The 16,047-nt window shown below is 42.3% G+C and overlaps 3 protein-coding genes across 25 annotated transcripts in view; 1 reads left to right on the forward strand and 2 right to left on the reverse strand.

Annotated features, from left to right (window-relative positions):
- The window catches only part of LOC111076375 (MAP/microtubule affinity-regulating kinase 3), a 29,751-nt gene extending 21,169 nt beyond the window's left edge, over positions 1–8,582 (forward strand). For 9 of the 22 annotated variants that reach the window (XM_041592840.1, XM_022370166.2, XM_022370148.2 and 6 more), the window contains 5 exons: positions 652–740; positions 1,623–1,746; positions 6,771–6,920; positions 6,987–7,105; positions 7,179–8,582. In XM_041592840.1, the coding sequence (XP_041448774.1) occupies positions 652–740; positions 1,623–1,746; positions 6,771–6,920; positions 6,987–7,105; positions 7,179–7,237 (541 nt within the window). In that variant the 3' untranslated portion in view covers positions 7,238–8,582. Of the gene's footprint in view, positions 1–651; positions 741–1,622; positions 1,747–4,571; positions 5,491–6,770; positions 6,921–6,986; positions 7,106–7,178 lie in introns of those variants that run through there. The other 13 variants (XM_041592841.1, XM_041592842.1, XM_022370167.2 and 10 more) reach the window with 4 other exon arrangements.
- Positions 8,583–9,107: 525 nt separating this feature from the next.
- Positions 9,108–10,884, reverse strand: LOC111076377 (tubulin-folding cofactor B). The gene is made up of 4 exons (XM_041592843.1): positions 10,643–10,884; positions 10,185–10,553; positions 9,995–10,116; positions 9,108–9,931 (listed from the first exon to the last, which is right to left on the reverse strand). The coding sequence occupies exons 1-4, from the start codon at positions 10,739–10,741 to the stop codon at positions 9,814–9,816; spliced, it is 708 nt and encodes a 235-aa protein (XP_041448777.1). The 5' UTR covers positions 10,742–10,884; the 3' UTR covers positions 9,108–9,813.
- A 326-nt stretch (positions 10,885–11,210) lies between these two features.
- LOC111076374 (WD repeat-containing protein 19) lies at positions 11,211–16,041 on the reverse strand. 2 transcript variants are annotated; one of them, XM_022370147.2, is made up of 9 exons: positions 15,784–16,041; positions 14,991–15,716; positions 14,314–14,926; positions 13,670–14,246; positions 13,330–13,612; positions 13,088–13,268; positions 11,944–13,027; positions 11,510–11,879; positions 11,211–11,454 (listed from the first exon to the last, which is right to left on the reverse strand). In XM_022370147.2, exons 1-9 carry the CDS (start codon positions 15,942–15,944, stop codon positions 11,349–11,351), a joined length of 4,101 nt encoding a protein of 1,366 aa, XP_022225839.2. In that variant the 5' UTR covers positions 15,945–16,041; the 3' UTR covers positions 11,211–11,348. The 2 variants fall into 2 exon arrangements, with proteins under 2 accessions (XP_022225839.2, XP_022225838.2); XM_022370146.2 differs by having other exon boundaries at positions 14,314–14,929.
- Between the last annotated feature and the right edge of the window lie 6 nt (positions 16,042–16,047).

Here is a 16,047-nt window from a genome sequence, read left to right on the forward strand (position 1 = left end):
TGATCTATTTTTATTTTTTCTTTTCATTTTGTTTATGTCTACGACGCGATTGATAAAAATACAAAAACCATCAACTTTTGGTTATCGCCATATATTTATCACATAAACCAAACAAACAAACTGCTTGATTCGCGCTGTTCTGAACACCCACCCGCCTGCCGCCATCCTACATACATGTCGTCATTGCCAAATGCCAAAATCAAATCGAACCGAATCGATATCAAATACAAATCCAACCCCCAATCAATCGATAAATGATGTCCAAATCGATGACACAATCGTCACTGGATGGGAACGAAACTCCAAAAACCCCAACCGAACCGAATCGATGATGATGTGGCGCCGCTCTCCTTAATAATCATCCGAAACACTCATCCATCCAATCATTACTCATCCCCATACGATCAAACACTCACCCTCGAACGGTTCTTGTACAAACAATTACACAAACAAATATTTTATGGAAAAAAAAAACAAAAACAAAAAATTAAACAAACCAAACCAACATTTGTATACTGATAAAAACATATTCGTTCCCTGAAATGCGATTCATTGGATTTGAATGTACTCCGACGAACCGATTCGAAACTGATTTGATTTCCATTCATACCTATGTGTGCATACATACGTATTGTACTTGTACATATATAGTCTGTTCGATCGACTTAGAATGGCATCGGCTGTTAAATCAAGCAGACACTTTCCAAGGAATGTTCCATCACGTTCAACCTTTCACTCTGGTGAGTTTTCTGTTCACTTATTTTTATTAGTTTTAATGATAATAATTTAATTTTATCCACACCTACTAAACCCAACCCAAACCCCCGAAAACTAGGCTACTTAAATCCTGCATAGCTGTTAATCGAGTAATCGTATGATAATCGATAACTAAAACGATAAATCATTTTGTTCATTCGATACCAATTAAATCCTGCACATCCACATCCATATCACATCCAGGCGCGCTCCGATTATTTTCAGTTTTCAATCGATTATCTAGCTATCGACTATCAAATCATTTAGCTGAATGTTAATTTGTGTTATCGTACCGTTCCGTATCCGTAATATACCGCACCACATCGCTTATAATTTCCGCGATCTGTTGCACACACCTTCCATGCACGTTTGTTTGTATGTACGTATGCCTTCTGTACTTGATCCTATCCCTAATAGCCTCTGCCTCTGCCTAACCTTCCCATACCGCCACGCCTGTATATATCTTTGTGTGTTTGGAAATACGAATGGAAAACTATTCATAGCAACACAAAATGTTCAACGATAGATAGAAACAGAGACATTCGTCTGTCCACATTCAGCTACCGCGATACCCATAAACCACTATACAAATAAAATATAGAAACTATTGTTAATCTAAAATCTGGCATAAATACCATCGGGGGCAAAGTGCACTGGAAGCACTGTTGCACAGTGCACTTTGTGCCGACACATAGGGCATATGTGCGAGAGTGTGTGTACATATACAAATAAACATCGTAACGCTCTAATCCTAGTACATATGAATGTACGTCAGTATTACTAAGGAGCTATCCAGCTCGTAGATTGTGTCCGTGTGTTGCACAAGTATGTTCGCTGCTAACCGATATGATCGTTGCTCTCCACAGGTCAAACCAGAGCACGAAACAACACGGCGCTGGAATACTCGGGCACAAGTGGCGCCTCCGGCGACTCGGCCCATCCGGGGCGTATGAGCTTCTTTTCCAAACTCTCCTCTCGTTTTAGCAAACGGTAAGTGCGAATCAAAACTATATCTACATATATCACTCGAAATGCCAATTTGATTTCTTCAGTTAATGGAATATTAGAAGAAAAGCAAATGCAAACTGCAAACTGCAAATTCGAATTTGTTTACTTTTATCGTTATTCGTTTTTAATTTCTTTCTTTTTATTATAAATACATCATTTATTATTTTTCGTTTTCGTGTTTATTTACTCTGTTTTCGTTTGTTTAATTTTTTCTTGTTTTTCATTTTATGTTTCATATATTTTTGTTTCGTTTATTGCATACACCCGTGGGTATATACTATTTAAATATGTTTATGATCATGGGTGTGTGTGTTTATGTTCTGTACTGTACAAAGTCCATTCTGCATATCAATTCAGTCCAGAACGAGTTTTTGCTTACCCAAGCCAGCTCCAAGTTATCGCTAAAACAAAAAATACGCATTGAGCATATGACTAAAAATCGTTCATAAATATATCTTCAATATGCGGATTTTGACACAATACTTTAATTCTTGCGATTTTATGGTAGCCATAGATGGTTTTCATCATGCTAAAAGTACTATAAGTACATACGTACATACATACCATTATTAACGGACAGTCCTTGAAGTCAATGATAAAGACAGCCGGACAGGGAAATGGACATAGACAGAGGACAGAACGTGCATAAAAATTGGTTTAAAATCGGTTACAAATTACCTGGTACTGGGAAATTCGATTTTGTCTGTTTTATTTCTACACAAATCCCAGGAAATCCCACAAAGACATATTCTTGACAATTAATATATGATAATCAACTAATTTTCTTAGATAACAGATCATATTTCAATATGATCCCACAATATCGTCTGAGTCGCACTGTATTTGCCTCTCCGTGAGTCTTAAATATTTTCAATAAATGCACTAACATTTCTGTGTATCATTTCTGTTTTGTTTAATGTCAATCACGTGATATTTATGCAAGTTCGTTTGTTTGGCGCTTCACCCAATCACCAATAAGTATCACCATTGTTAATGTCCACAAAACCGGCACTTCAGAAAAAGCAAAGATACCGAGAGATAAAGAGAAAGAGCCAGAGAATGAGACTGAGACTGAGGGGAATCGATGAACCCAATGAAGGTGTAGATTAAGTCTTGCGGCTATCACGGAAAACAATTTTATTGTGCGCCTATCCACCTAACCGACATTACCCATTAACTTTTACTGCTTCTTATGCACATGCGCAAAGCTCTGACCGTAGGATATAATAACGTTACTAACAAACAAACAAACCGTTGCGTGGGTGGTTCGAGAGAAGAAAGCGGAAGAGCAGCACTCCACTCCCATTTGGTTGCATGAAAAGATTTGCGGTCGTGATTTCATTTGATTAACTTTGATTTTACGCGAAAGAGGAGTTTTGTAATACATACAAAATTTTGAAATGGTTACTTATTTGCCACTAATGATAATATGCACATGTTTTGTATATGAAATTTTTATTATGGTTTTTTTTTTGCTTTCTTATTTTGTTTCTTTTTTCCATTCTTTTGAACTGAAAGTCTTTCAGAATGAAAGTATGTGCATATGTATGTACTACTATATGTATGTGTACGAGTATGTACCCGAACATCTAACACGCCTAACGTACATACAGGACATTTGCCTAAGAACAGACTCAAATTCGTATATGCACCGACACGGACCAGAGGCACGCACTCAATGATTTTGTGATGGATCCTCCATTGGTGGGTCGGTCCATTGGGTTCCGTGGATCTGCGTATCTGTGGGGGTGCATATGCCATTTCGGGGCTGGAACGACGCATGCATTTACTTGCTAATACATTTGTATTCCTACTCATATTTACTTAGCATATACGTACGTACATATGTATTTACTCAGTGATATCCAAATGATTGTGTGTGTGTGTGTGTGTGGCTCAGCCTTGGGCAACAATGAATGAATAAATAACTGTTCGGGATGATCGTTCGGGATGATCTGCCGATGTCTCAGTGCCTCGAAACGGGAGTGGGCGCGGGTGCGTGCCCCTGCCTGCCCGCTAACCAAATGCTCCATCATAAAATGAAATAATAACGATATGTTGACTGCCGAATCGGTTGCAAGACTCTGTATCTTAACCTACCTCTGAAGTACAAATACAAAAATACAAACAAACCAACCATACATACATACTGCATATGTGACTCCGTGCAATAGGTGCAATGCGTGTAATACGGAACTGAATTTATATCTGATCCATGACAAGTGCAAAACTGCCAAAGTCTGTCGTCTGTCGCTTCCTCTCTACGCTCTCGAAATCTCCGTCACATCTATGATTTGTTTATTCTTGTTTGAACTTATACTTTCAATATACATATGTATATACATACTATATGCATATGCGATATTTTGTAGTACATATTTCGAAACCAATCCTGTATATCCACGTATCCACGTTTGCTTTATACGACTCTGTACTTGCATTAAATCACCACACCGCTAGGAAGGCTCTCCTTTGTACTCGTCTCTTTTCCTTCATTTGTTAAATACATGATCAGTTTAATTACGATTACGATAATAATATTGTTGATAATTAAAAGACAAAAAGACAATGTGAAATGTACAATGAACTTATCAGTTGTTGAAGAAATATTGCGTTTACTTTTCTTTTTCTAGTACGAAGAAACATAAAAAAAAAACAAAACAACAAACAAAAACAAAAACTTTTACCATTATTCCGTTTTATTCTTATCTGTCTTCTTTGGTTTCATTTCTGGTATTTGTTTTACCCATTATTAATATTTTTTCCAGCCGTGAATAATTTGTTTAAAATTTTTTCTTTAATTTTAGGCCAAACCAGTAATTAACAAAACAAGCATTAACTACTTCTTGTTAATAGTTCTAAAACTGAAACTGAGACAAACGATTCCCCTAGAGTAAACGCGCGTGACGGAGAGGTACAGAGAGAGATATATGATATGATATGAACAGACAGAGTACAGAGATAAGGTCGATTCAGATCGGATCGGGTTATTTTGCTCCGCGTCGTTTCGATACCGATCCGATACGAATACGAATACCGATACCGATACACAATATCGACTACGATTACTGCTTTCGATTTCAATTTTGATTCCGAACCTGGTTCCGCTTCGAGCCAGCAGCCCCTCAAATGAACACCGACAACGTTGAGTTCCGTTGCGTTAATTGCGTTGCAAATTTCACAAATGCGCCTATGTTTTATTACAATTATTAACTAATTATACATATACATTTATATAAATTAAACGTACATATACATATACATATATATATTTAAAGTAAAGCAACAACAAACACAAACCACGAACCCTTTGTTTTCATTGTTTTGCAAAACGATGCGAGGAGCGACCAGCGCATGGAAGAACAGAACAGAACAAATAAATGAATGAAATGAAATTAAACGAAATTGCAATGAGAAACGCAAGCAAGCGGGGCGATACGAGCACTCGTGTAATAATGCAATAATCAGAGAGAATCCTGACTACGATTATCACGATTATGGATCACACCAACTACTAAATATTACACCTACGAGTACTATACCCAAACTACACATAAATAGAATCTATAACGGATATAACGGTGTCACGGAATCACGGAAATGAACCACGCAATGAAGTGAGCATGAGAGAAAACGTGCAGAGCAACTGAGTAACACAGAGTAGTAGTACACGTACACTGAACGTTGTTAGCCTTAACTGAACTCAACTAAAATAAACTGAAACCCAAATCTAAACCGATCTAAGCTGAACTGAAAGTAAAATCAATAAAACACCAAAAGAAGTTGCTAATTGTGTAACTACTGTATGATCATGATCTTAACTTTTATTTAGCGATATCTGTAGTTGTATGTATGTATGTTTGTATTGTATGTATGGACTGTATTTGTATTCCGATTTGAGCTTGCACTAAATTGTATCCGTGGATCATACAATCTGACTTCAGCCAGCCAGCCAGCACTCCAGCCAGCCAGCCAGCCAACCAACCAACCAACCAACTAACGAACTTGCAATTCATAAATCACCCCCCTGCGACCACCAACTGCGCCAGAGCTGAACAACTCTGGGTGCAGGGACCCAGAGGGCAGAGTGGCAGCGTTTTTTTTAGCATTTTAAGCATACCACGTAGTCACTACAGAAAAATAAAAATGGCAGAAATTAAACAAATTAAGCTTAAATTCAAGGAATAACAATGTATTACCACTAGTGCATGCGACCATTTTATTTGTACAGATGATTATCTATAAATCGTGTTATCGTCGGACACCTTCAGTGGCTCGACCCGTAGTTATCTTTAAATATTAAGTTTCAAAGAAATAACGCATAATTAAAACAATTGATAATTTAATAAATCCATAATAAATGATGTGAAACATTTGTGAGCAAAGAAACCTCTACACGCATTTCAATTTTATTTCTTTTCTGCATTTTGCATTTTCTGGATCCCCCATCAACCCTCCCCCACCACACATCTTTCCACAGACGGCAGCCTGAGCTGCGGCCAGTTAGCACAAGTGCAAATGTCCGACTAAAAGGACCCTAAATAGGAGGGGTTACACACTTAGATTGGGAATTGTCCGGCTGTCCGTGAGGAGTCTTTTCACTCTCCAAATAGACTAGGCAAAAGCGTGACATTGAATATATTTTTAACTTGCATTGCTCTGATCCAATGTAGTGAGCTATTTCTGACCTAGTTTGGCAAAATTCTACATACTGACAATGACAACTCTGGATACGAGCATTTGCCAATATCTGATGACGGAAAATCATGTTTAAGAAATCAGTCTTTTGGCAAGGAATGCAGCCTTCTAGCTGTCTTGGGGTGCTTATTCTTAGAACATACCTAAAATTAGTTTCATTTTAGTAAAAAACTCAGATCTCAGCTAAACAGCTCGGCATTTGAAAGGCCATATACGCTTAATTCTTGTCACAGAAAATGTATAAACCTCAATATTTTTGTGTGGTTGGCGAGACAGTTCGTTATTCTAAACCGGTTATTTAATTTCAGTCAATCAACCACGGAAGAGCCAGCGAAACCTCGTGTGTTGCGCTTTACTTGGTCCATGAAGACAACATCGCCCCTGATGCCCGATCAGATAATGCAAAAGATACGCGAAGTACTGGATCAAAACAACTGCGACTATGAGCAGCGAGAGAGGTGAGTACCCGGACAGAGATTAGGAGGATAATCGCGTTTGTGAATTAACTAATTGGAATTGACTAGGTTTGTTCTCTGGTGCGTGCATGGCGATCCCAACACGGACTCCTTGGTGCAGTGGGAGATTGAAGTGTGCAAGCTGCCGCGACTCTCCTTGAATGGGGTGCGCTTCAAGCGGATCTCTGGTGAGTGTGGAGTGATGTTCTGGCACTAGCAGAATACTTACTGCAACACCTTCTTCTCCCCGTATTTCCCCAGGCACCAGCATTGGTTTCAAGAACATTGCGTCTCGCATTGCTTTTGACCTACGTCTGTGACTTAAGCAAAATAACCATGAGGGGATCGCCGCCGCCGCTGCCGCCAGGGATACTGAGGCCGACAACATCTCCACTGACTACCGTCGGACGGCCAGCAATGACGGTAGCAGCAAGCTGTCAGATCTTTCGCTTATGTGCCGATCCCTGACCAGTCAGCATGGCTCCCAGCGGCGCAAGAAGAGCAGGCTGTCTAGCGCGGGAAACGAGGACTCGAAAAAATCTGGATCCTTGCATTCGGCATTTCAAATGTACTCGCCCTTTAGCTCCAAGGAGAATCTGGAGTCAGGCGACGATATACAGGCAGCACGCCTCGGCATAGTGCGCGATCAGGACTCGCTGGGGATGGATGAGCAGCCCAGCGATTCAATTGTGCTGCCCCTCTGCAGTGAATTAAATGCGATAAACGCAATTTTGGAGGAGGATGGCGATGGCGTAGAACATAAAACGCATGATTCTATCAAAGCGGCAAACAAAGGTCCAACGACCACATCTACGGACATCAGTGTCAGTGGCCAGAAGGGCAGAGGTGATGATAGTAGTTGCAGTGGCAGCGGCAGCGGCGGAAGCAATCGAATAAAAAGGAACCTCAAACATACGGGCAGCCTCATTGTGCGCAAACTAACAGCCTTCAGGCACGGTGGCTCCGAAAAAAAAGGTGCGACTAGGACAAGCACAATATCAAAGGAGTCACAGGTCCCACCCGAACAGCATGGACAGCATCAACCGGCCAAGGCTGAGGAAAAACCAAACACCAAATCGCATGTGGCAATGCTACGCACCACAACACTCTAAATATAATGGAACCGGGTCGTAGCATGCGAAAAAGTTCTAGATATGTGAAGGGGAAATGTATAAACGTCTGTAGGTATCTATTGTATGCATATTTGCTAAATATTTGGGTCAATGCGTACTGAAGGTCTCTACACTCTATACAGAATCTCAAGTAAACAATACAAGTTAGTGTCCTTCATTGATCTAACGTATTGAATAAGCAACTATGTACATGCTCTCGTATAACAATCGAGTAGACGAGCTCTGCTCTGCTAAATATGTATCTACACTGACAATGCATTAGAACCCACATAGATACGCACATATTTACATACAATACAGTAATTGATAGGAACATAGAGAAGGCCTTCGGACGATGGGCTAGAATCAAGAAAATACAAGTATATATATATAATCATGACAAAAAACACACACAATTCAATAAAACAATAATAATAAATATTAACAAGAACAAATCAACGCTCTATAAACTGCATTTATGTGTCGATATCCAGTAAAAATAATTGCTTGGCAAAAAAATTATCAAAGTACACAATATACACTGATATCCAAATTCGGGTTGTTTCATTTTTAAGAGATACATACTTTAATGAACGTTGTTTGCAAAGCTTTAGGGCAGCATCAGGTATATTAGTATAAAGTATCAATGCTCGGATTGCAGTTCGGAAAGCCGAAGTTTTTCTTCTTCAACAGAAAGAGAAATGCCCAACAGGATCTATTGAAAATGTCAGGACCTGCTCGAATATGGTAGGTGGGATAAATTGGTACTTATACCTGAAATTTTGATTAATTTCATTCAATTTGAACAGTTCATAGAACACAGACAAGAGATGTACGTATATTACTGTTAAGGCGTCAAATTTACTCAACCATTCAGAAATGAAATATGCAAAACTCAGATGCAATTATGGCCAATTGTTTACACATTTTCCACTTAGTTCACTCTATTTGCATAACCCAAAGAGAGGATAGAGGCTAGGCTTGGGCTCTATGCGACTGTTGAATATTTCTGAATCAGACTTTTATGCGTTGTGGAGAAGTAAATGGGTTTTATTAAAGCAGAACCGATCTCAAGTGAGATGTAGAAAAAGACGACCATTTATCTTAGTTGATTTGACAAGTATGTGGAGGCTCAAAATCAGTCTATTAATACCAAAACATAGTTACACTTAAAGTTTGCAACCATCATGATTGTGACGCATTTCTAAAACACTTCTAGACCTTCGAGTAAATACATGCAACGTTTTATATATTTGTTGTTAAACGACAGCTGATTGCAATTTATGAATAAATATTAGGATTAAGAAAGAAAATACATACATGCATACACAAACACACACATAAGTATATAATACAAGCATAAATATGCCTACATATAAAGCAAGCAGCTTAATACATATACGCCCGAAAATATCCTCACGTAGAAAGCTCCCCTACCTAGAAGAGATCTTTAACAATTTGCAGACAGTTCTATTGTCATATGCACAATATTTTAGAACGTTCTCTTACTTCTGGTATTTATTTTGTCTACAAAAGGGTGAACTTCGAATTATATAAACAGAAACAGATGTGAATTGTTTGAAAACACCATTAAATCAGAAAAATGATAAAGCCGATTATAGAATTTACAAATAATCATGTTGTAAGATTATCTGATATACATACATACATAGATGTTTTAATTAATAAATATAAAATGGCATAACTAAAATACGTTTTGTTAAGTCTTTCAGTTAATGTGGGGATGTGCGATGCGAGATTCAAAAGCTAAATCGGAAAAATGTTCAGAGTTCCTCATCAAGGTTGAAGTCCTCTGGTGGAAAATCACCCACAGTCACGGATAACGGTGAGACGAAGCCGCCATAATTCGGAGGGCACACAAAGTATACTTTTCCATTGACACTGCAAAACGGAAAGACATAAGTTGGCATTTTAGATTTAAAGGTTTCCATGATGAGTAGGTACCTTCCGTTATTCTTTCCCAGTGGTTCATCATACTGTATTCCAATGAATATACCACTTTTCCCCTCAAGTGGTCCATTGTACTTGACCGTACCACGGCGTCGTGGATTGCCCTGCACAGTCACCTGAAGAGCATGAAAAAGCAGTGCAGTCAATATATTGTGCTTAGGGAGATCCTATTCAACTCGATTACCTCGCATCGTTTATCAAGGACACACAGCTCGGCCTGCCTTTGCAGCTCTTCCGCTTGCTGTCGTTTCTTCTCCTCAATCTGCTGCATTTCCTCCTCGTTGTACTTCCCCAGGCGATTTTGTTTCAGGTAATTCCGCACGGAGTCTGATCTTTGGTCGTACTGGTCTTTGCTCAGCTCGAATTTCTCAACTGGGGCGTCAAAGCAGAAGCTGGCGAAGGTATCAATTACGTGGAGGCGAAGGCCATCGCAGTTGACATAGTATCCCAGCTGGGCATCGTTGTTATCCAGGGTGTCCAAAAGCTTATCGCCTTTGTACAGTTCCACTTTCATGGTGCCAGCACTCGCGCCTGTCGATATTTCAAGCTTGCTCTGCAGAATGAAACCACCATGTGAATTGAATTTCACTAGAATGTTCGATTTTCTGGAAATGTGTTTCCATATGCACCGGCACTACGTACCTTTAGGGCAGCGATGGTTAAGTCTTTGGCGAGCTTTACTTCGAATGCAACGGCATCATTATGCGAGTTGGATATATTAACTTTGACGTAATCAGCCATCTCAAGAATCGTTTACAAAGGGTCTGTTGGGACGTAAAGTTGATATCACAAGGCTTTTGGAATGGAAAATACGAATTTAGAATGAAAATAAACCAAAATTCGCAAGCTGGAACAAATTAGTCACGGCGTTTTCAAAATGAACTAACGCGTTCTACAAATACCAAAAAACGACAACCCATCAAACCAAAAGCTCGCAAATGATTTCGCATACGAGACTTGACCCGACAAAAATATCGCAAACGAATCAACTAAGAAAGATATATGATAAACTGTCTTTCAGTTTGTGGTGGTAAAAAACGATTAGGCGATACTCGCCAGAAATAGTGTTTTACTGGACATTTCTGCTCGATTTCTACCTCGAGTGTTTTGCGAAAGAAAATTGTATCACTCGTACTACACACTATATCTTATCTCGGCTGAACAGCGGCCCATATGGGTTTGGTATTCGATCACTAGACTTTAAGTGGAACGTCTGCTTATTTATTTATACACGTTTCGTCTTGTGATTTATAAAGTGTGATTTGTGCTTGCAACTTAAATCTATTATTTGGTGTTCTGTGGTGCTGTGCAGTCTATTCGTTTATTCAAGTCCTGTATTCATTCCATCTTAAGATGCCGCCAGGATGTATGGACGTATGTCCTCCACATCCAGCAGTTGCTCTGGAGCCACTTGCTCCCCGCACATGGGGCATTCGCCATTCTCAGAGAGTATTCTGAAAGAATTAGTACAGTAATCCGCACTGGATCTTTACCACAGTTTAAACTCACTTTTCCATCTCGGCACGGAAGCAGAGAAAATCGCATTGTGGGCAGGAGGTCATGAGCGTTTTGATGATGTGCTGACCCGTAGCTATGCAGATGGGTAGCGTGGTCTTGCAGCTGTAGCACGTTACTTCCATATTGGCCAAGTTGGAGTCGCATATGGGACACTCCATGGTCTCATCGTCTATCTCATCACGCAACTGCTTAATGCCCTTTGGAGCCTTGCGGACCACAGATTCAATTTTCTTTGCATAACGAGTATCCAGTTGATTGCGATAGTCCGGACGCATCAACGTGGAGGCATAGGTGAACGCAGACTTCTTGAGACCCGCCCGCTGACACTCAATTACCGTGGAGGTGAGAATGGGTATAATATCTGAAAGGCCAATGAAACTATCAATCAACACACAATATATGTATACTAATAAATCCATTCTTACGCTCTGGGAACTGGGATATGCAAGCAGCCACTTGCACCAGCAGCTTGGCGGCCAGGAGATGATTACCCAGCTTTACATGTATGCGGACCAGCGTGTAACGGTGCAGCAGGATCAAGTTGTGCCGCATTTCGGCCGATACAGATAGGTTGTTGCGTCGCAGTTCCTGATACATTGAATAAAGGAGGTCCCTGGCGGATTTGTAGTTTCCTGCGATCTGCTCCTGATTGGCAATTATCACGGCTGTCTTGGCCGCATCCTTATAGTGCTTTCGAGCCATATACAAGCGGAAGAGGTAGCGTGGATCTTTGGGAACCCCGTCCACCTCACCCAAGAGAAACTCGATGAGTTGCGAGGCAAGCTGCTCGTTGTTCGATGTAGCCACGCAGTCAATTGCCAGGGAGAGTGCCAGCTGTTCCTCATTGTTGAACGCAGAGGCTTTTAGCAGAAACCTCAAGGCCTTGGTAAACTCACGTGCCAAAAAGTAATACTTTCCAGCCTGCAATGTATATTTCTCACTTTCAAAGTAGTGAGCCAAGGCCAGATAGTCGGAGGATTTCGCGTTTTCATAGCGTTCCAGGAGTTCGCCATGTCGGCGCAGCTTGTTGTGCCGCTGGGCCAGAGCAAATGCTTCCTCCACACAGCCACAGATAACGAGAAACTGAAGAGCCTGTTCAATATCTCCAATCTTCTGATAAAACTTGGCCAGCAGTTTGGCCGCGTCCATCGATCGTGACTCTAAGACAATTTCCGAGGCTGCATGCGGATCACACAAATGATCAAGGTAAATCCTAACGCAAGCATCCAAATCTCCGGCAATGCGATAACACCGTATGGCTTCTTCGAAATGGCCGTCACTCTCCTTGGCCCTGGCATAGGCTGCATGCAATTTACTGCTCTTCACCTTGGAAAGTACATTGTTGGCCTTATGCCACATCTTCAGAGCAATGTAGTGGCCGCAGGCCTCATCGTAAAACCCTCCACGCTCATAGAGTCCCGCAGCCTCTGTCAGATGTCCGACAGTAGCCAATAACTCCGCACAGTCGAAGAGGAGCTGCTTGTCCAGGAGCTCCACGGCATATTGAATCTATTGAAGGACAAGGAATGAACTTTTCTGACTAGCTTCCCACGGAAAAAAATGTCTTACGCCTCGTCTAAAATCACCGGCACGTATTGAAGTTCGAGCAATGCCCATCTTGCAGAGACGTACATGCTCCTCGAACTCAGGTGTACTTTCCAGCGTAGCCGACTGATCGGCATCCTTGTCGTTAATTAAATCCTCCTTGTAACCCTTCTCGTAATGATACAAGGCATCCGCATAGTTACCACTGGAAAACAAAATAAAAATGTGGTAATCATGACTTTTGATTGTTGAGCTAAATCGCATACGTGAATTCCAGCTGCTGCGCGTATTCCCTCGCTATGTAGGGCACCTCTTGCGGGTCGTGCTTGTGCGCCAGAAGAAGAGCCTGATCCCATTGGAGGAGGTCTCTACACAGTTCCAGAGCCGCTCTTGTATATACGCCCTTGAGCATATGTTCCTTTGCCTGCTCGTACTGAGCCAAAATCGTGCAGCAGCAGCCGATCAGCATGTCCAGATCCTCCACATATCGGAGCTCACTCAACGCATTTACCAGAGCTGCGTCGCCCAATCGTCGATAGGCCCGAATCGCTAATGAATAGTTAGATGCCGTGGATTACATGGGTATGTTGGGTGCAGTAATCTTACCAATATCTGGCTCTAGATCAGCAGTGGCCTGTTCGCCAAACTCTCGCCATGCGCTGCTCAAGTTCATCTGATCGCAAAGCTTGTACGCCTCGTCATAATTCCTGAGGCGTAGAAGCAGTTGGAGGTTCGCCGCCTGGCTATTGCTAGGATTCACCACATGGGTGCTGAGGGATTGCGTAGCGTACTGTCCGCCGTCCACGTGGAGAGCCATTTCGCCGCCGCATAGTAGCAGCGGCCATTGCCCAGGATTCAGCTTGGACTCGCCCACTTTGTGGGTGTGAGTGCCCTGCACGGAATGGCGTACAAATACGTGGGTGTTCACAATTCTGGCATCGTAGCTAATGAAAATGTTCGGCTGCGTGAGATCCCAAAGGCAGCCGAGGCACTGCTTTGGAATCTCCGGTATGAGCAAGGCCTCCTCCAGTGCGGGTAGGAAAAGATATCCTTGAGCATGGTCGTCAATAAAAACGATCTTAGTTCCTTCAATGTCCATAAACAGCTGGCGAATACCCATGCTATGCCGGTAGATGGTACAACTGTCCCATTTTTCCAGCGAGTAGAATACTAGATGTCCTATCTGAAAGAGAGCATTCCATAGAGCTGTAGGGGGTGAGCTATAAAACCCGACTAAGATCAACACTCACATCGGTTGCAAATACCAACAGTTCCTGACTCAAGGCAAAACATGTGATCACTGCATCGTTGGGCATGTTCGGCAGGGCGCTGGGAAAAGTCGCCTGAAGCTTGTCCTTGCAATTTGGATTGTCTGCAGTGATAGCCTGCAGGATCAACTGAGGTGGACAGAGGGCTGCACAGTACTCAGCATTCATCTTCATACTTGACACATTACGCGGGAAGTCTCGCTCGCTCATCGGACGAGGCTCTTCCCCCAATGACATTCCCAGAGAGTAGAACCAAACATGCTTGTCGATCCCAGCAGCGAAGTTATAGGGGCCAACAGCTATAAAAGTAGGCTCTCCCTCCAGGGGCAACCGAAAGGGCAGTGGCTTGGACTTGTCCGGCGCATACACATAAATGGAAACCTCTGCCAGGCTGCTGAGCATAACGATCCGCGGGGCGGAGACGGCAAATATTTGAGGGAGTTTGGTTACATAGATATAGACGGTGCCACTATTAGTTGTTACTGCCAGCAGTTGACCATCCGGTGACCAGTCGATCATTTGGACGCCAGCATGATCTGGCACAGTGATGATGCGCTCGGTTTCTTGCAGATTTGTAATCGAGTGTATCTTTATGCTGCTGACAGACGACCGTAGGATGGAATTATTATTTATATTTAGCCATTAAGTCATTGACTCACCTGTCATCTCCACAAGAAGCCACGATATCCAATGTCGGGCAATACGCCAAGCCCGTCAGCGTGTCCTTATGATTCTTCACCTGCCAAAGCTCCTGTCCCACGTCCTTGGGGTGGGTGGAAATGGCCACCACATGGCCGTTGGAGAATCCCAGCAATATATAGCCGTCCCCGAACCATTTGTGCTGCAGCAGTGAGCCGTAGCGACTCTGAAAGCCCAGCTCTGTGGGATTTTCCGGATCTGGTAAGTAGTAGAGAAACAAGGTTCGCTTTCCAATGATCATGCTGATTGCATTGTCCCCAGCAATCCGATCATCATTCGCCATTTCAGCGAAATACATATCGGTGGGTGCATCCCGCAGCTGGACCACACGCACGGTGTCCCCATCTTCGTTGCTTAACGAAAAGCTTTTGTCCTCCGAGCCAAGCGCGAGCAGATTCTGTGCCGACCAGGCGCCGCAGGTTATTCGCTTACTGTGCTTGCCCAGCACTGGGGTCGGACGCTTTCCACTGCGGTGGTTGTAAATCGCCAAGTTTCCTCGCCCCGTGCCGACGGCCAACAGCTGGTGCTGTTTTGACCACAAAATGCACGTGAGGGGATCGCGCAGTCCAGTTTCAACGCTGATCTTCTCCTGCGTTCCATAGTCCCAGAGAGTAATGTTCGGGGAGCCGCTGGTGATGATTCCCAGCAGATCCCCCTCATTGTCCCATGCAAATCCTGAACAGAGCCTGATGCAATAATTGTGATACATACAGATAAATATATTTGAATACATTTTACGTGGGCTGGACTTACCCTGCGAGGATTATGCGCTGTACCAGTTGTCCCTGGCGATTGTACAGCGCCACAGACCCATCTGTACCAGTAGTCGCAAGCAAAGCCTTTTGCCAGATGAAGTAGACGTCGCCGATGCCGTGCGGATCCTCGTATTTGTAGAGTATCTTCTCGAAAGACATTTCCCCAAATACAACCTTTTTTCTATATCGAAGAAGCCCTCATTCTGTGATCTACAATTTTCCGGCTTTTGTTTACCGTTTTCCCGTTGCTATGATACCAAAC

This window comes from Drosophila obscura, unplaced genomic scaffold, assembly GCF_018151105.1.
Source record: "Drosophila obscura isolate BZ-5 IFL unplaced genomic scaffold, ASM1815110v1 contig_186, whole genome shotgun sequence".
NCBI classification, from domain to species: domain Eukaryota; kingdom Metazoa; phylum Arthropoda; class Insecta; order Diptera; family Drosophilidae; genus Drosophila; species Drosophila obscura.

Coding starts and splice junctions, on each gene's coding strand:
- LOC111076377 (XM_041592843.1), bottom strand. CDS start 10,741: ATGGCTGATTACGTCAAAGTTAATATATCCAACTCGCATAATGATGCC. Junction 10,117..10,184: donor TCCTTGATAAACGATGCGAG/GTAATCGAGTTG, acceptor CATGCTCTTCAG/GTGACTGTGCAGGGCAATCC. Junction 9,932..9,994: donor CTGGGAAAGAATAACGGAAG/GTACCTACTCAT, acceptor TCCGTTTTGCAG/TGTCAATGGAAAAGTATACT.
- LOC111076374 (XM_022370146.2), bottom strand. CDS start 15,944: ATGTCTTTCGAGAAGATACTCTACAAATACGAGGATCCGCACGGCATC. Junction 15,717..15,783: donor CAGCGCATAATCCTCGCAGG/GTAAGTCCAGCC, acceptor TTATTGCATCAG/GCTCTGTTCAGGATTTGCAT. Junction 11,880..11,943: donor CATATCCCAGTTCCCAGAGC/GTAAGAATGGAT, acceptor TTGGCCTTTCAG/ATATTATACCCATTCTCACC.